This window comes from Neoarius graeffei, chromosome 3 (assembly GCF_027579695.1).
Source record: "Neoarius graeffei isolate fNeoGra1 chromosome 3, fNeoGra1.pri, whole genome shotgun sequence".
NCBI classification, from domain to species: Eukaryota; Metazoa; Chordata; class Actinopteri; order Siluriformes; family Ariidae; genus Neoarius; species Neoarius graeffei.
The window spans coordinates 3,221,742-3,241,691 of record NC_083571.1 but is presented as its reverse complement, the minus strand read 5'-3'; the positions used below and the strand labels follow the sequence as shown (position 1 = coordinate 3,241,691).

Genomic DNA, 19,950 nt, shown 5'->3' with positions numbered 1-19,950 from the left:
CAGCCAACATCCAAAGCCTACCCCCTGTAAGCACTACCACCATTGACTGTGGGGACTTCAACAGCAGAAAACACTTTATGGGGCTATCTGGACACTAATGAGAATGGTGAGATAGTTGCCCAGTGGGCTGAAATATCTGACCTACATCTTCTTTATGATGCTAAAGACAACAAATCGTTCTTTTCAGGCCATCACAAGACATGGACTAATCCTGATTTGTGCTTTGTCTCTAACTCAATCGCTCAATCCTGCAAACGACATGTACTGGACAAGTTTCCATGATCTGGACACTGTCCCATTGTCATCGAAGTTGGAATGAAGACCAACAGTCTTGGCAAAAAGAGGTGGAATTTTCGTAAGGCTAACTAGAGTAAATTTGCTGGCCTTACTGATTTATTCTCCTGCGACCTCCCGGATTCATCATGGCCAGCCACAGACACCAACATGGCCTTTAAATCCCTGCTCTCATCTGCTGCTAAAGCATCCATTCCCCAAGGCAGATGTGATGCGTATATCCCCTGCTGGGACGAAGAGTGCAAGGCAGCCTTCCAAATCTACAATGCAGCAAGCATAGATTAGAAGCCCATCAAGGGCGCCCAGCTAATGCATATTCTTGGAAAAAAGCGACAGGCGCGGTGGGAGGAAACGGTCACCTCAATTGATTTCACCCATTCAGGCCGAAAGGCGAGGGCTACAATCAACCACCTTTCAGGGCACAGTAGCAAACCCAAGGCATGCCTCGCTACGGCCAATCCTATTGCGTCGGTCCTCGTGGATAATGGCAAATGGAAAAACAAGAGCAAAGAATCCAAGCTGCATACTCATGAAGTCAACAGGAAGATCAAAGAGACCACCGCCAGCCAACCCGTCTCAACTAATCTCTCCAGACCAGTTACTCTAGAACAGCTAATGGACGCCATCCTATGCCTGAAAAAGGGCAAAGCCCCTGGCATCGACTTGGTTCATGCATAATTCTTCTGCTACCTGGGAACCCATGCTCTTGAATGGCTACACCAGTTCCTCTCCAATCACTTGGCCACCCTATCCATCCCTGCTGTATGGCAGCAAGCCCAAGTGGTTGCCATTCTCAAACCCAAGAAACCAGCAGATGATCCCCAAGAGCTACAGGCCACTCTCATTGTTCTGTATTACATACAAGCTGATGGAGAGAATAATCCTGGCACACATCAACGATATCGTTGAAATACACCTTCCACGAGAGCAGGCTGGCTTCCGTAAAAGTAGATCTACCACAGACCAAACAGCCCGTCTTGTCAATGACATTGAAGCCACCTTCCAGAGAAAAGAAAAGGTTGGAGTAGTCTACATCGATCTAACGGCTGCATACGACACTGTAGAGCACCATGTACTTTACCTGAAGCTCCTTCAACTGATACCCGATGTGAAGCTTGTGAAGTTCATCATGCTCATGCTTCAAAACCGTTCCTTCTATGTGGTTAATTCTTGTGGCGAACGAAGTAGGAAACGGCACCTCCAAAACGGTTTGCCGCAAGGCTCAGTCCTTGCCCCATCCTCTTCAATGTCTATATAGCAGACTATCCTGTCACAACATCAACCAAGTACCTGTACGCAGATGACAGGGCAATCGGCTACGCAGCTGACAGGGCAATCGGCTATGCAGCTGAAACCTACGAGGAGATCCAGTCCATTCTTGAAGCAGGCGTCTCTACTCTCTACAACTACTTCAGCCTCTGGCACCTGAAATTATGTGAGTCCAAAACGGTTTGCTCAATTTACCATCTGGCTAATTGACTTGCAAAAAAGGAACTGGAGATAAAGATGCAGGACAAGAAGCTGAGATCCGACACACAGCCTGTATACCTCGGTGTGACCCTGGACCGTAGCCTTACATTTGGCTCTCACCTGAAGAACGTGACTAACAAAACATCCAAACTCGTTATCATCAAGAAGCTCAGTAGACTACAGTGGGGAGCCAATTTCACCACTTTACGAACATCAGTCCTCACCCTTGGCATTCCACTGCTGAATACGCCGCAGCTGTCTGGTCTCACAGCATCCATACCAAGGCTGTCGATGTGGTTCTCAATGAAGCAATGCGCCTTATCTCTGGGACCCTGAAACCTACACTGACTGAGATGCTCCACATAGCATCAGGAATTCCTCCTGCAAGCATCCAGCAAGACCATCAAGTCCTCAAGCTAGCAGAGAAGGCACTCAAGGAGAATAGCCTCATTCCACCAACTCAGGATGACAACACCCCTCAATGGCCATCAAGGCAGCACTTTGCCATCAAAGCTGCAGGGCTCATGAGAGCTGGACCAGCCTCCGACTCCTGGGTGGAGCAGAGATGGCAAGAACAATGGAGCCGCTCACACACTACCTTGCACTCTTTCATTGATTTCCCCTCTGCAGAGCCCTGCAGTTACCATCTCACCTGCAAGGCGTGGACCCACCTCAACCGTCTCTGCACTGGATAGGGCAGGACCCAGTCCTTCCTCAAGACGATTGGAGCTAGTGAGGATGACGCCTGCCAGTGCGGTCGCATGTAGACAATCCTCCACATCCTTCAGGAGCGCCCAGTCTTCAGGCCACCCCATGGGCCTGACCGTCTCATCAAACTGGATGCGGACACAGCCAGCTGGCTGGCGAATGCTAACATCTCAGTGTAACTCCCAAGGAAATTACACAAATGGACGAAAAAAAAACCCTCATCAGTTGGGTCCTAGTTGAGAATGACAACACCCCTCAAGGGCCCTTGTTCAAGGGCCCAGCAGGGGCAGTTTGGTAGTGACCCTTCTGATCAGTCGTGCAATGCCTTAAATAATGACTTACCACAGTCCCATATGGCACCACAAAAGTCAGTGAAGCACTATAAATATCATCGTTATGATAAATCAGATGAACAAGATGAAGATGTACTGACAATCCTAGACTTCCTACACGAGTGTCATGTTGTTCTGGGAAGGGCTACAGGGATGGAGTTCATGTTTAAGAGCAATTCAAGCTAATGTTGAGCTGTGGAATCAGCCTTAACCACTGCCATGGACCACAGAGTCACAGTCATAAGTGCCTGTGCTACATAACATTTTCATCATGAACAGCCTTGTAAAACTCTACGCAGCTCCAGAGCTGCTGAACATCACTAAGAGAGCAAACCTATAGGTTTTCTTTATAATGAGATGTATAGAAATAGACTGCATAGAAGGAGTGCTACAGGGATACTTAACCCAAGACTGTTGTTGTACAGAGGTACGGTATGGATGATTGGTGTATGTATGACTGAAATCACAGTGATGTGCCTATGCTACACATACAATTACGATTATCTAGCTTCTTGCTTACAATGTCATGGCAATTACAGCTAAGAACAGTGTGTGATGTTTCCAAAATTATGTGAAATGGAAGAGTGGAATAAATCAGATAGTCTGGTAGTCTGTGTGCTGAACATATGGCCCAAAGATTTGAGCAGATATAACACCTGACAGTGCAACAACCAAAAACATTCAACTCACTTCTTCCTAGATGTTTTCTTTATAATGAGATGTATAGAAATAGATTGCATAGAATGAGTGCTACAGTGTCAGTCATACTTAACCCAAGACTGTTGTTGTACAGAGGTAATCTTCATCTTCAGACTCCTCCTCTTTTACACACTTTCTCTGAAATCCTCTCTGTTGGTCAACATTTTCCACAGAGTCTGATGTTCCTCCGCCTGAAATTCCACCAATTACATTTAAACAATTTCACCTCAAGTAAATCTCTGGAGAACAGTGGGGGAATGCGGTAACAAATGTAGCCTTATAAAATTTATGAGGAACAATCTGGACCATAATACACCCTGCTGTCTTACAGAGATAATCTTCATCTTCTTCCTTTTTTATACATTTCTGTTCAGCCACAGATGTGACGTGTCCCACAGGGCCTGGCGTTGCTTCACCTGAAATTTCATCACCTGAAATAAAAAATATGTACAAAAACACAAACAGGGTACAAGTCAGTGACATGAGGCTGATCTGCTGTACCGAGGTTTGAATACCTGTGTGAATTGTGTTCCTGCGATAACCTTCATCCACAGGTTCATCCTTCTTTACATGTTTCTGTTGGTCCATGGGGTTGATGTGTTCCTCAGAGCCTGATGTCTCTCCACCTGAATCTGTACAAGTTTCCATCGGCACATCCCTACAAAGCTAATGACCAATCAGCAATAATTATTCATCAGCAAAGAAAGTCAACACCAGATTCCGACCATACTGTCTGAGGAGTCAATAATAACTTTGGTTTGCTTGATTAGCAGGATAATGTGCAAGCTATCAGGAACAGAATTTGATTCATAGAACAACAATCACAGAGCCAGGAATATCTGTTACTGATTAAACGTTTAAACTAACTCATGCCCAGATCTCAAAGAAATGTTTCTTATTCTATCATTCTATTATTGCAGTTACAACAGCACTGAAATTACACTCAGGCTTTCAGGTTGGGCAGTAGATAATTACGATTACATTTTTGAAAATGCCCAAGTTATGCTTAAATGAAGCGTCAAAAATAACCCTATTTACAATTATTTATAAGATACCGTGGACAAGAAACTCATAATGGAGAATAACAACTCAACTACAGTAATCAATAAGATGCAGCAAGACAAAGGTTTTTCTAACTTCCAGTTATTAAATGGGTATTTTCTTACCTTCATAATTGTGTATTTAGAACAAAATAAATAAATCGTTTAACACACACATTACAATACAGTGTAGTCCTTCAGCCCTGGAGCACAGCAGGTTAAGGGTCTTATTCAAAGGTCCAGCCATGGTGGCTTGGCAGTTTTGAGTGCTTGAATCCCTGACCAATTCTCTTTACCAAAGATGGGGCTCAAACCCAGACCCTGAGATTAAGAGTAGCATGTTCTCCTGACTAAGCTTGTCACGTATTTCATTTATGACAAGGCACACAGTTTGAAGTTTGTCTTGAGCTTGCCAGAAAGTACTCTGTATACAGTGCATGTGCCATAATGGAACCAAATGCACATGAAAACGTAAGAACGTTGACATGTTTTGTCCAATGAGCCAAAAAACAAAAGGTTTGCATTTTTCTCTTTGTTGCATAGTTGTCCAGTTATACAGGAGAAGAGTTATTTAAAAAAAAAAAAGAGAGAGGTCAAGAATTTATCGTTTTTGGCCACCTCAGATTTCTTTTGATGGGGAAATCAGCCTGCCAGTGACTCAACCTTGTAATTAAAACCATGAATTCTAATCATCAGTTGTTCAAAGCTTTAAAATCAGACAGACAGACAGATCAGATAATTCCCCACACACTTGTCTAACTGTTACCTGTGAGGCAGCAGGAGCAGGGCTGTGTGGAGGTTCTCTCAAAGAGGATGGGCCCACCTTTGCGGAGTCCATTAGAAGATCTGGGCTTAAAGGTCAGGATTCTAGAAATAAGTCATGAGAAAATAATAATAATAATAATAATAATAATAATAATAAATCCAGAACCAGCTGTATACTAATACACTTCATACAAATGATTAAAGTGCATATCACGGGTAAATTCAGGAGCAAGATCAGTGTAATTCTCCTATTTTATAGGAAACTTTGGTCAAATATTTGTCACTTTTTTTTTAAAGATTTTTTTGGGCTTTTTTCACCTTTATTGGACAGGCCAGTGCAGAGACAGGAAATGAGCGGGAGAGAGAGACAGGGAGGGATCGGGAAATGACTCCGGGCCGGAACTGAACCCGGGTCCCCGGATCCACGGCACAGCACTCAATCCACCCGAGCCACGATGCCCCCAATATGTGTCACATTTTGTGCAATTTTTTTTTTACCTTGCGCAATACCAGACAAATTCAGTTGAAATCAAGCCATGAGAGGCGAATTCGTCCGCCTCTGAAAAAAATTGGCATTTGGATTTCCTGGCAAACATTGATTTTCGTGACGTCGCGTGCAAGACGCCTCCCTCTGAATCCTACGTCAGTGCTGGTTTGTTTATGAGAAAACAACCTGGTGGTTTTCTTCAACGTTATCGTATTAAAATGGTTAACAGATGTATCGTAGGAGGGTGTAGCAACACCAATCATGATGGGATTAGTACTCATCGTTTCCCAAAAGACCGGACAGTGAGAGAGAAATGGGAGCGCTTGGTCTACACAGGCTGTGCACTGAAACCCTGCAAAGCTCGCGCAGCCTGCTGGCGCTTCCGCACGTGACGTCACGAATCTGGCTCCAGACTCGCTTGGGATTTTTCCAGACGCGTTTTGTTATTTTATTTTTTCTGCTGTAGACAGACGGCCTTGTGCAAAATTACCCTTCTGGATGAGTGTGTAAAGGGACAGACTTTCATATTAAAAAAAAAACGAAATTTGGTCCAGGATATGCACTTTGGGATTCTAGAAATAAGTCATGAGAAAATTATAATAAATCCAGAACCAGCTGTATACTAATACACTTCAGACAAATGATTAAGATTTCACTTTAAAGGAAAAACAAACATAAGTCACATCTCCTTTAATCAGATAAAATATGCAGAGAAGATTAAACTGAGTTGTAAAATGTAAAATAAACTAACAATCAGCTAAAGGGACTGTGTTTCCAGTTGAACCAGCTCCCCCAGTTTGTCCTGCGGCCGAATCCCAAATGTCTCCTCTTTGAGTGTGTAGTGAACTCCATAGGGTGAATCCTCCACTGGATCATTCTCTGTGTGCTGCACTTCCAGGGAAGGAGACACACATTTGGGATTGAGCCGCTAACTGTTAGCCGCTCAGCTCAGCTAGTTTAACTTACCTCAGGAATCAGAGGGGGCGGAGTAAACATCCTCTCACACACACAGGAGAGACAATCTGCCCGCCTCCGCTCGATCACAAACCAATAAAGGTTTCCCGAATCAACATGTCAGCAGCTTCAGATCAATATTAGTGTCCCCTCACACCGAGCTCCTCAACCGAGCCGAAAAGTTCGCCTCCTCCACCGGCGCCGCCATGATTGAGAATCACGTGATTGAAGTCCTGCGCGCTGATTGGCCAAAACTCCAAACGGTGTCCATGAGCCTCCCGCGCCGTGCTGTTTTACTGACAGGCTTTGTGAGCTACTTGTTTAATTTCCAACCCTTCCATACCGTGGCGGTGTGCTGTGAGCCTTTAGTCCCGGTTTTGTTACTCATTTTAACACTTCACATTCAAAACACAGTGCTGCGCGGTTTATTGTAGACGAAGTCACCGTCACTCCCCTTTCAACCAATCAGCGCGCAGCAGTCCATCACATGATTCCCAAAATGGCAGCTCTGCTGGAGTCGAAGAAGCAGCAGCTTTTATTTATCACCTGCACACTGACATTCATCCTCACAAAACACACTCAGAAAGAATAAAAATAGTTGGGACAGAAACAAAATAAGACTGAAAAGTTTATAGGATATTCAAGTAACACCATTTTCACAATAAGAAGTTTAACTGGGAACATGGTTGGGTATAAAAGGAGCAGCACCAAAGGCTCAGTGTTTGCAAGCAAGTCATGGCTCACTGCCTGTGACAGAATTTGTGACAGAATTGTTAGTTAAGTCAAAAAGAATTTGTCTCTGAAGATTCTCAGTTATCCAGGTCATAGTAAACTGTGGGTGGTAAAAGAGAGCAACTGGACTTGCTTGAAGATTCTTGAAGACGTTTCACCTCTCATCCGAAAGGCTTCTTCAGTTCTGTCTGACTGAAGCCTAGGTCACAACCGGACGTACGATTTTTTGGCCGTGCGATTTTTAGCGTTTCCCAAATCGCTGCGTTTTTTTTGTTCGTGGAGAAAGACGCACATTGGCCGTAAGTTTGTCTTGCAACCTGAAAAAAACGTAAGCGCCCGTACAGTTTGTTTGACATGACAAAGAACCTCTGCGGCCGGTCTACGGCTCGAAAATCAGCACATCACCCGCGCACCCTCCGTGCGTTTCTTGCGTTTTTTGCACGTAGACCGGCCATAGGAGCACGTACAGCCGGTTGTGGCCTAGGCTTAATAGGGAGTATCAGGTATTTATCCTCTCATGGATGAAAAGCAATCCGAAGGCGTGGTTGAGTCATCCTGTTGGTGTGGGTCACTGGAGGCTGGGTGTGAATGGCCTAGAGAGTTGTTGGGGTGATCAGTGGGTTGTTGGTTCTCTCTGTCCTCCTGTGAGTCACTGGAAACAGCTGGGTTTTGGTGTGCATTCAGTTGTCTGGGAAGTGTGCCAAGGACTGCATTGTAGATGGCTGATAAATAGTGGCTTAGACCACCACCTCTGTTCAGTGATGGCCGTTCCAGGTTGACAAAAATGGCTTCTTTAACTCCTCGCTCATACCAGGTTAAACTCACCGCTTCCTACATATGAATATTTTATAATGAGCTGTATAGGAATAGATTGCATAGAATGAGTGTTACAGTGTCACACTGCCAGTGATACTTAATCCAAGACTGTTGTTGTACAGATATAATCTTCATCTTTAAAGTCTTCCTCTTTTACGTTTGCTCTGAAATCCTGTCTTTTGGTCAACATTTCCGACAGAGTCTGTTTCTCCACCTGAAATTATTTAAATGTAATCGGTGGTATTTTACCTTAAGTAAATCTCTCGAAAAAAGTGGAGGAATGAGAGGGAAAAAAATATAGTCTAATAAAATTTATGAGGTACAATCTGGACCAGATTTCAGGTCATCCACAGTTGTGACATGTCCCACGGGACTTAGCCTTGCTTCACCTGAAATTAAAAATGGACAAAACAAAACAGAGTGCAAGTTAGTGATATGGAGCTGGTTTGTTCTAACTAGGATTGAAGTGTGTGAACGTGTCTGTGCATAATGTTCCTGGGACAGGTTTCAAATCTACCCTGACCTTGACCAGGATAAGCAAAGTTAGTGACAATGGGCTGCATTGTGTCTTAACTTAAAAGACACAGCCTTCATCCTTCTTTACATGTTTCTGTTGGTCCACGGTGCTGATATGTCCCTCAGCGCCTGATGTGCCGCCCCCTGAATCTGTACAAGTTTCCATCGGCCCATCCCTCCAAAGCTAATGACCAATGAGTAAGAATTATTAGTCAACACTAGATTGTGACCAAACTGTCCGAGAAGTCAGTGATAACTTTGGCTTGCTTGGTTAGCAGAATAGTGTGCAAACTACCAAAAAAAGAAACTGATTAATAAAACAACAATCACAGAGCCATGAATATGTGTTACTGATTAAACATTTAAACTAACTTGTGCCCAGATCTCAAAGAACTTTTTTTTTTAATTTTGTCAATTCATTATTGTAACAGTTACAACAGCACTGAAATTACAGTTAGGCTTTCAGGGTGGGAGTTGGAGGGTTGGTAGATGATTGTTTAATTTTGGAAAATGCCCAAGTTATGCTTCAATGAATGGTCAAAAATAACCCTGTTCACATTATAAGTTACGTTCATTATATAATTTATTGATAAGGTACCATAGACAAGCAACTCATGATGGGGAGTAGCTCAACTGTAGCAATCAATAAAATAAAACAAGAGAAAGTGTCTCTTTACTTGTTTGTAGATTTGGCACCCAAAACAGTGAGAGAACATCCTGCAGGTTTTTCTAACTACTGGTTTTCTATTTATAAAAAAGGTTATATGAGTATGGCAGTGGGGGTGTGATTGAGCGTTGGCTGTGGGTGGCAAGGAAACAGGTACAACTAGCGGGTAACATGAGGAGCTTCACCTGTATCTGATTACTGGTAATTTGTACAGGTGTCATATTCCTGCAGAGAGAAACCAGTAACTGGAGAGCTAAGCAAACCAACATGTGTGCGCGCGCATGCGCCTAGATAAAGTCCCTGAAAAAGTCAAAGAAAACTAAGAATAAATGCACCTTGTGTTATTGCAAGCTGGTCTCCCAGGCCCTTATTGCCAAGTTACCAGCGTACTACATGGGTGCTGAAACGCAAGAGTGAGAAGTAAGCCAGTTAAGAAACTCATCAGCAACTATGAAATCTGACATCAGCTCCTCATCACAGTCACTACGTTTACATGCACATAGAGAGAATCGAATTTCTGCCGTTGCTCGACTGAAATCAAAGTTCAAAATGCCATGTATACACCTTAATTCGGCTGAAATTGAACCGAACTTGATTTCTCGGAATCGAGCTACACGACCTAGTTTATGCGATTTCTGCCGAGCTACTTTGTGCATGTATACCCTATCGAGCTAGTTGTTGAGCTACTTCCGGAAGTGACGAGACCACAAGCGGGAAACACAACAGCCTCGGTCGGCATGACAACAGTAGTAGCGAGCAGCAGAAGGGGTCAGGAGGAACAAACGAAGAAGAGAAAATGGCGATGTAGAGCTCTCTGAAGTGTGGGTGGAGCACAGAGGACGGCAGGACAAAGCTTCTGGTACTAATAGGCTTTTTATTGTCAGACTTTTCAGTTTAACAGCCTACTTTTATTCTTGAGAGAAGCGCGCGTGCTGTGTTCTAGTCCCGGGATGAGCTCTCCCCTCTGCCTCCTTAAATAGGGCGCGGTTACTGGGAAGACACACAAACACAGGTTAATTACCGTCAGGTGTACCGTCGTTCTGCCACTCACCTTCCCTGGCTCCGCCCTCCTGTCACAGACCGGCGCTTGACCACGCCCCCACTGCCACAGGCAAGCAGAAACGTGCACTTCTGGAGCAATGAGGAGAAAGAGTTCATGCTCATTCAGCTTAAGGAGTTGAATATATTAAAATTCATGGACGGGAGAAAAACGCGCAATGGAGAACACGGAACTGATAACTTTGTTTACACTCTTGAATAGCTCTTCTTCATGACGACAACCGGAAGTGTACCAACACGATGGGGCGTGTAGCGCCACCTGTGGCTCGGGTGCACAATGCACCTCACACAATAGCCCGATTTCATTGTGTGCATGTAGGATTGGATTTCTCTGGCACCCTGCTGGGACCTTCAGCTCGATTACCGACAGCAGCTCGATTTGGATGTGCATGTAAACGTAGTCACTGTGTGCAGAATAGGAGCAGCACTTCTGAGCTCTGCTTCAGGACCAACCAGAGGACTGGCAGGTGATCCAGAGCTAGTGGGTATTCCAGCAGTTACTCCTACAGATGCAGTGGCCAAATCCTACATTCTACTGCTCAAGATGGGTCTGCAGGATGACCCGAAGGCCTTTGTGGATCTGTTTGAGCATGTTGCCAAAGCAACCTTGCAGTGAGTGTTCTGCCTATTGCCGTTCCTTTCTGGGGAAGCCTAGCTCCAAGACGCCTGCTGGTAGTTGCTTCTAACAGAACAGTGTTATACCAATGACATAAATCAAATGAGTGGTACTGGAGCAGTTCATCATTTGGCTGCTGGAAGGCGCATTGGCCTGGGTCCAGAGCTACTAACTGGCGTTGTTGGAGGAGGCGGTCCATCTAGCAGCATTTCCAGGAGCAAGTGCCCCATCCTTTCTCTCTCTCCCTGCTCCTGGGTCTTCTCACCCCTCCCCTATCAATGCATTGTATAAATGAGAGCAAATTCTCCAAAGCCTGCCCCCAAACCGGTGTCACTCCTTGTTTGCTCTCACCCCTTTGTGCCTCTGTGCCAATGCTGCCACTGACGTTCTCTCTCTCTCTCTCTCTCTCTCTACAGGTGGAAGCGCCTGTGCTTACCAACGTCTGCAGGTGTGACGGGAAGGCTGGGCGGAGAGAATGAGGGAGACAGAAACTGTAAGGGCACCTGCTCCTGGAAACGCCATCATGTGGTCCTCTGCCATTGGACTGCCTCCTCCAGTGATGCCACACGGTGACACTGGATCCATGACCATGTCTCGGTCGGCAGTTGTGCAACCAACTGCTCTAGTGTACAATTGATGAGGTCCTCAATGTCGCACTTGTCTGCTATTAACCACCATAGGCAGGAGTCTCAGAGCTGTTGCATGAAAGCAATCGGGTGGCCAACTTCAACCGTATGCCAGTGCGTGGAAGTGCTGGCGATGCTCTTCGGGGCTGCGGCTAACTCACTAGAGGATAGCCAGCTTTAGGTCCAGGTACTCCAGCATGTGGGTGGCAGGGAACTGGTGGGCCATGAGCTGGGTTTCCCCCAACAGGAGTGGCAATGGGCAGGCTGCCCACTGTGAAGCTGACCATGACCTCGCCTCTGCAACATGTTCGAACAGTTCAACGAAGGCTTCAGTGAACAGGCACGCTGGCCACAGGAGCGACCGCTGGACTACCCGCTGACTAGAAAAGGCTCCGGATCACCTGCCATTCCTCTGCCTGGGCCTCAAGCAGGGCCTGGAAGCGCCACCCCTGTTCGACAGACAGTGCCATGAGGTCTTGGTCCTGGCCCTGGAGGTCATTGACAAGTATTTGGAGGAGCTCCCTGACTGTTTCAGACTCCATGGAGGTGTCTGTTCTTCACTCCCGGGTTTCAGCACCAGTGTAACAGCTCTTTATGCTGGGGCAATGAGGAACCAGGTGACAGGTGCAACAGTCCAGCTCAACTCCTTGCTGTTCACAGCCGATGCTCGACAACACCCTCGCTACCACAGGGGGGTTGTATAATGTATCAAATGCAGGGGCTCCAATAATAATGGCTTGTGTGTTTTTGTTGAAAATAATTATTTTTTGATGAGGGATTTTTTTTTCTCTGAATAAGTTTTTCAATTAAAGTTTGGATTTTTCTCATTTTTTCCAGTGTCAGATGAAGCCACTTCAAAATTGTAGTTTCCCCCCCACCCCTTTTTACTAATCTTTACAAGTAGTGCCAATAATCATAAAGGGCACTGTATTTTAAAAAATGAAATGAAGTTGACTTGATAAAACATGAAATGTCGAGTTCATACTGTCTGCAATGAAATACAAGTTAAAAGTACTGCTTTCTTTTTTTTATTTGCATTTTTTCTACCGTCCCGACATTTTCTGATTGGCGGTTGTAGATTGCTGCAATTCTTTGGAGTCAGAGTTAAGCAAAATAAATAAATCTTACACCTTCAGTTGGTACAAAACAGCTGCTACACTTGTAACTAATATTAGATCAGATCACAGCAGCTCTATTTTAGACTCCTCACTGGTTACCACCAACTTTTAGAATTGATTTTAAAGATCTTACTGATGATTTTTAAAAGCACTTCATGGTTTAGCTCCCAGATACACTCCTCTATGAGCCAGCACACAGCCTCAGATCCTCAGGCAGGGCTCGACTTGCTGTTCCCAAGTCCTACCTCATGATTAAAGGTGACTGGATTTTTGCAGTCAGGGCCCCTCAGCTATGGAACTCCCTGCCTCAGAACCTGAGGTTTGCAGGATCAGTGACATCTTTTCAGTGCCTTTTAATACATCTATTTAAGAAAGCATTTTATTAAATTATCACACACAGTTATTTCCAAAACATCTTACTCATTTTATTATTACTGCTATTATCATGATTTTCCATCTAATTTATTATAATTGCCTGATTATATTTCCCTCATGTTTTAATCCTTGTAAAGCACTTAGTAACTCTGTTTTGAAAAATGCTCTATAAATAAACATTACCATCATAAAGCCTTGGAAGCTGAACAAATGGCAATTTGTAGAAATATAACCCCGATAATCTACATAAACTCCTGTCCATAAACTCCGCCAAAAGGTTTTTGTAACAGCATGTTAATTTTTTTTAAAAAGTGAATATGAAATGATTGAAGATATAGACTGAATTATTTTTTCATTTAATTTCAAGGCATTTGGCAGACACCCTTATCCAGAGCGATATATGGAAGTGCTCTGTAGTCTCTGTAAAAACACGACCTCATGCTAGTTCACGACATCAAAAGTCACCCTTAAGCAAATTTAGTCTGATTTTAGATTGCTCTTTGTAAAATCACAAAAATTCAATATTGTCAGTTCTATTTCAGATGAGATAGTAAAAATTAAAAAATGTCAAGATGGATGTAAATGTAAATTCAGATTTTAAATGGCATGAGCCTAATGCCTCGGTCACAACCGGCCGTACGTGCTCCTACGGCCGGTCTACGTGCAAAAAACGCAAGAAACGCACGGAGGGCACGCGTGCGACATGCTGATTTTCGAGCCGTAGACTGGCCGCAGAGGTTCTTTGTCATGTCAAACAAACTCTACGGGCGCTTACGGTTTTTTCAGGTTGCAAGACAAAACTTACGGCCAACGTGCGTCTTTCTCCACAAACAAAAGAAACGCAGCGATTTGGGAAACGCCAAAAATTGCACGGCCAAAAAATCGTACGTCCGGTTGTGACCTAGGCTTAAGTTCATATGTCTATCCTGTGTGAATGTGCTGGTGTGCTTTCAGAGTACTCTGTCGAGTAAAACTCTTCAGACACTGTGAGCAGTGATACGGCTTCTCTCTTGTGTGAATGACCTGGTGTGTCTGGAGATCACTTTGTTGAATAAAACTCTTCCCACAACCTGAACAATGATATGGCTTCTGTTCTGTGTGAACACGTTGGTGTCGCTGAAGATTACTGGGATGGGCAAAACTTATTCCACACTGCGAACAGCAATGTGGCTTTTCTCCTGTGTGAACGCGCTGGTGTGCTTTGAAATTACTCTGTCGATTAAAACTCTTCCCACACTGTAAGCAGTGATACGGCTTCTCGCCCGTGTGAATGCGCAGGTGTGCTTTGAAAGTACTATGTTGATTAAAACTCTTCCAACAATCTGAGCAGCAATACGGCTTCTCTCCTGTGTGAACGCTTTGGTGTTGTTGGAGACTATTGGGATAAGCAAAACTCTTCCCACACTGTAAGCAGTGGTACGGCTTCTCGCCCGTGTGAATGCGCAGGTGTGCTTGGAGATCGCTTTGTTGAATAAAACTCTTCCCACATTGTGAGCAGTAATACGGCCTCTCTCCTGTATGGATCCGCTGATGTGTCTGAAGATTATTCTGCTGATTAAAACTCTTCCCACACTCTGAGCAGTGGTATGGCTTTTCTCCATTATGAATGCGCTGATGCCTTTGGAGATTACTGTGTTGGGCAAAACTCTTCCCACACTGTGAGCAGGGATACGGCCTCTCTCCTGTGTGACTGCGCAGGTGTATTTGGAGATCACTCTGTCGAACAAAACTCTTCCCACATTTTGAACAGCGATACGGCCTCTCTCCTGTATGGATCCGCTGATGTGTCTGAAGATTATTCTGCTGATTAAAACTCTTCCCACACTCTGAGCAGTGGTATGGCTTTTCTCCATTATGGATGCGATGATGCCTTTGGAGACTGCGGTGTTGGGCAAAACTCTTCCCACACTGTGAGCAGTGATACGGCCTCGCTCCCGTGTGACTGCGCAGGTGTCTTCGGAGAGTATTCTGGTCAGTAAAACTTTTCCCACACTGCAAGCACTGATAAACTTCTTCCTGCATTTGCAGAGGACCAGAAATTGTTTGCTGAATACTGGAGTTTCTTGCCGGCATCAGATTCTGAATAATCATCTCTCCTGACTTGATCAGTCTCTCATATTCCTCGGAGTGGCACCTTGCGAGGTGTTCGCAGAGATGAATTTCAGATGCATAGGAACGTGAACACCAGAAGCAGGAGAAGACTTGTAACTGGGCATCATCTTTTTCTGGAGAAAAAAATAAGACATTATAATGTAATGTAACGTGTAATGGGGGAGTTTGAGTCTTTAAAAACACTCTGATGCACAAGATCAAACAGCCAACACAAACGAAAAGCAGGTCCTTAGGGCAGTGATGGATCCCCAGGCAGAACAGATTTCTCTTCCCCCAGGGCCCCGTTAGTGCTAATTCATTAATGAGCAGAAGGCCTATGGCCCCTTTCACACTTGACATTAACAAGCATCCAGGATAAATGGATCATAAATGAACAGCATTAAGCACGTGTGAATGGGGTCAAATGAATCTTGAAGACACATTGTGATCCCATCACTCAAACCACAATCAGAGGTGATCTAGGACACATACAGCTATATTACATTTGTAGTGTGAACTTGAATGTGTTTCAGTGCTTCCTGGACGACAAGGATGGACTGCCTAATTGAACATCATTACTTTATTCTCCAGCTAGGGCAATCATTGTGAGGTTGTTTGGAAAAAAACACACTTAACATTAGAGATCACCACAGTTAGGATAAGGGATAAAAGGTGATCTATAGAGATCTTGCAGTCACGTGACCGTAAAGTACACAACCGCCATCGTGTCGGTCAAAAACACCGCTGAATATTGCTGCACTCGTGTACAGAATGGATCAATTTCAACCGACGGACTCCACGGCTCATTTTTCTAATGAACAGATAACTAGATATATGTCTAAAATAAACGATCTACAGATTTGTGACCCTTATGGCTTTCCGGACGGAGTTTTCACGACCGGATTTTGAACTGCCAGCGGAATACCCGGACGTGTATGATTACCTCATCAACTTTCCCTCGCTGTTCAGTGGTGAAGCACTGCGTGCTTAGAAATCTCTGGACAGTTATCTTTACAGAAATTCAGGATTTGTCAGCGACTCAGATGTGGCATCTTGTAAACAAGAAAATGATCCTCACTGGATGGGTAAGTCACTTAAGTATTGAGTATAGCACTGACCAGCCGATTATAGAATAAGGTAATTCCAAATCGTCCGTGTTGTTTACATGGATCTGGCATTGGAGAGGTAGAGGCTTGGCAGTGGAGGTTTGAGTAGCTGTTTTCTGAGCTTAGTCAACAGGCCAGCTCTGCCTGTAGCCTCGCTTTTGCTTCGGCTCCCGACGCCGCCTCCTTCGCTTTGCTTCCGATAACAATCCACGGAGACCCCGCTGGTCTCGCAATCTGGTCTTGTCCGGAATGTTTTTTTTTTTTTCTCGTCCGGAATGTTGTGCATGCGATGGAAATCGCTACAAACCGTCATTTTCTGCTGGAAACCAATGTCCAGTAAGTCCATACGGTTGTAGTGGATATTGAAGTCCGGTACAGATGAACAACACGCAAAAATACACACAAAAAACATAAAAACCGTGCACAGGTAGGGAGAGCTTGTAGCTGCAGCCGTTGTAGTAGAATTGTATATAGTAGGGTTTTCCAGAAGAAAAGGTAGAAGTAAAAGCAGAAGTAGAACTAGAAGGCGGAATATGGCGTTTGACCGACACGATGGCGTCTGTCACAATCTGGATCGGCTGTGACGTCACATGCAAGATCTCTATACAACAATAACAGCAGGAAAGACCAGGAAGGACAACCGGTGAACCGGCGACAGGGTCATGGGCAGCCAAGGTTCACCGATTTGCAGGGGCATGAAGGCTAGCCCATATGTTCCAATCCCACAGAAGAGTTACTGTAGCAGAAACTGCTGAAAAAGTTAATCCTGTCAAAAACGGTGTCAGCATTAACTTTTGCAATTGTTTGTGCTACAGTAACTCTTCTATGGGACTGGACCATCTAGGAAAGCCTTCGTACCCCAAGTGAATCAGTGAGCCTTCAACACTCACAAACCTGTTCCCAGTTCACTGGTTGTCCTTCCTTGGACCACCTTTGGTAGGTACTAACCACTACATACTGGGAACACTCCACAAAATGTGCCATGCTGGAGATGCTTGGACCCAGTCATCTAGCAATCACAATTTGGCCCTTATCAAACTTGCGCAGATCCTTACACTTGCCCATTTTTCCTACTTCCAACACATCAACTTCGAGTACTGACTGTTCTCTTGCTGCCTAATACATCCCACCCCTTGACAGGTGCCACTGGAATATCATTAATGTAATTCACTTTACCTGCCAGTAATTTTTTGTTTTATGGCTGATTGGTGAAAAGCCATCTCCACTCCGGCACTTGGTAAGTCAAACCATGCTGCCATTTCACTACGCTGACACATGAACAAAGGCTGAGGAAGGAAGAGCCGGTGATGCACGAAGTCAGGCGCTAAACTGCCTGATCAGAGGCTACAGGCCGCTCTGGATGATCCAGACTGGGAAATGTTCCAACACAGCTCTGACCACGACATCATTCTGTTTACGGAAACAGTCTACATGCCGTTCCTGATGGAGGAGACTGTAACCATCACCATAGTCAAAGTTTTCCATAACCAGAGGCCATGGGTGGATCAATCCATCTGCAAGGCTTTTAATGGACACTTCCTACAACTTTGGGTTCCTGCAACACAGGGCTTACAACCAGAGACATGTACTATAAAGCGGCTTCCAACAATCTACACAAAGCAGTGAAGGAAACCAAAGCCAAGAGGAAGTCTAAAGAAAATATGGAAGCCCAGTTTGAGCAGTTGGACAGCAGATGTCTGTGGCAGAGTATGCACACTGTTACGGCTTAGAAAGGGAAACCCTTCCCCCGGCACACGCTGTCTCCCTGGCAAGTTAACTAAATTCATTTTATGCTCATTGTGATGCTAATTCTACCACCATTAGCCCTGCAAACAGCATGAATGGTGACCCTCCTAGGCAGCATCCTCACCATCACCGAGCATGACATGAGATGGGTGTGTAAAGGAGTACATTCAAAAAAGGCATGTGGCAAAGGCCATCCCAGGGCATGTCCTAAGATCATGTGCTGACCAGCTTCCTCCAGTCTTTGCCACCATATTCAACCACTCACCAGCTTGCTTGACTCACCAATAACACTCACCTCTTCCTAGATGTTTTCTTTATAATGAGATGTATAGAAATAGATTGCATAGAATGAGTGCTACAGTGTCAGTCATACTTAACCCAAGACTGTTGTTGTACAGAGGTAACCTTCATCTTCAGACTCCTCCTCTTTTACACGTTTTCTCTGAAATCCTCTCTGTTGGTCAACATTTTCCACAGAGTCTGATGTTTCTCCGCCTGAAAATCCACCAATTACATTTAAATAATTTCACCTCAAGTAAATCTCTGGAGAACAGTGGGGGAATGCGGTAACAAATGTAGCCTAATAAAATTTATGAGGAACAATCTGGACCGGGCGGCACGGTGGTGTAGTGGTTAGCGCTGTCGCCTCACAGCAAGAAGGTCCTGGGTTCGAGCCCCGGGGCCGGCGAGGGCCTTTCTGTGTGGAGTTTGCATGTTCTCCCCGTGTCCGCGTGGGTTTCCTCCGGGTGCTCCGGTTTCCCCCACAGTCCAAAGACATGCAGGTTAGGTTAACTGGTGACTCTAAATTGACCGTAGGTGTGAATGTGAGTGTGAATGGTTGTCTGTGTCTATGTGTCAGCCCTGTGATGACCTGGCGACTTGTCCAGGGTGTACCCCGCCTTTCGCCCGTAGTCAGCTGGGATAGGCTCCAGCTTGCCTGCGACCCTGTAGAAGGATAAAGCGGCTAGAGATAATGAGATGAATGAGACAATCTGGACCATAATACACCCTGTTGCCTTACAGAGATAATCTTCATCTTCTTCCTTTTTTATACATTTCTGTTCAGCCACAGGTGTGACGTGTCCCACAGGGCCTGGCGCTGCTTCACCTGAAATTTCATCACCTGAAATAAAATAAAATAAAATAAATAAATAAATAATAGTACACAAACAGGGTACAAGTCCGTGATTATGGGGCTGATCTGCTGTACCGAGGTTTGAATACCTGTGTGAATTGTGTTCCTGCGATAACCTTCATCCACAGGTTCATCCTTCTTTACATGTTTCTGTTGGTCCATGGGGTTGATGTGTTCCTCAGAGCCTGATGTCTCTCCACCTGAATCTGTACAAGTTTCCGTCGGCACATCCCTACAAAGCTAATGACCAATCAGTAATAATTATTCATCAGCAAAGAAAGTCAACACCAGATTCCAACCATCCTGTCTGAGGAGTCAATGATAACTTTGGTTTGCTTGATTAGCAGGATAATGTGCAAGCTATCAGGAACAGAATCTGATTCACAGAACAACAATCACAGAGCCAGGAATATCTGTTACTGATTAAACATTTAAACTAACTCATGCCCAGATCTCAAAGAAATGTTTCTTATTCTATCATTCTATTATTGCAGTTACAACAGCACTGAAATTACACTCAGGCTTTCAGGTTGGGCAGTAGATAATTACGATTAAATTTTTGAAAATGCCCAAGTTATGCTTAAATGAAGCGTCAAAA

General features: G+C 44.6%; 1 protein-coding gene across 1 annotated transcript in view; it reads right to left on the bottom strand.

Moving 5' to 3' along the window:
- Positions 1–19,950, bottom strand: part of LOC132883082 (zinc finger protein 665-like) — a 35,242-nt gene that overhangs the window by 7,830 nt on the left and 7,462 nt on the right. The window contains exons 3-6 of the mRNA XM_060916269.1: positions 19,442–19,592; positions 19,239–19,340; positions 18,596–18,712; positions 14,278–15,499 (exon numbers count right to left, since the gene is read on the bottom strand). Coding sequence (XP_060772252.1) covers positions 14,278–15,499; positions 18,596–18,712; positions 19,239–19,340; positions 19,442–19,592 — 1,592 coding nt within the window. The remainder of the gene's footprint in view (positions 1–14,277; positions 15,500–18,595; positions 18,713–19,238; positions 19,341–19,441; positions 19,593–19,950) is intronic.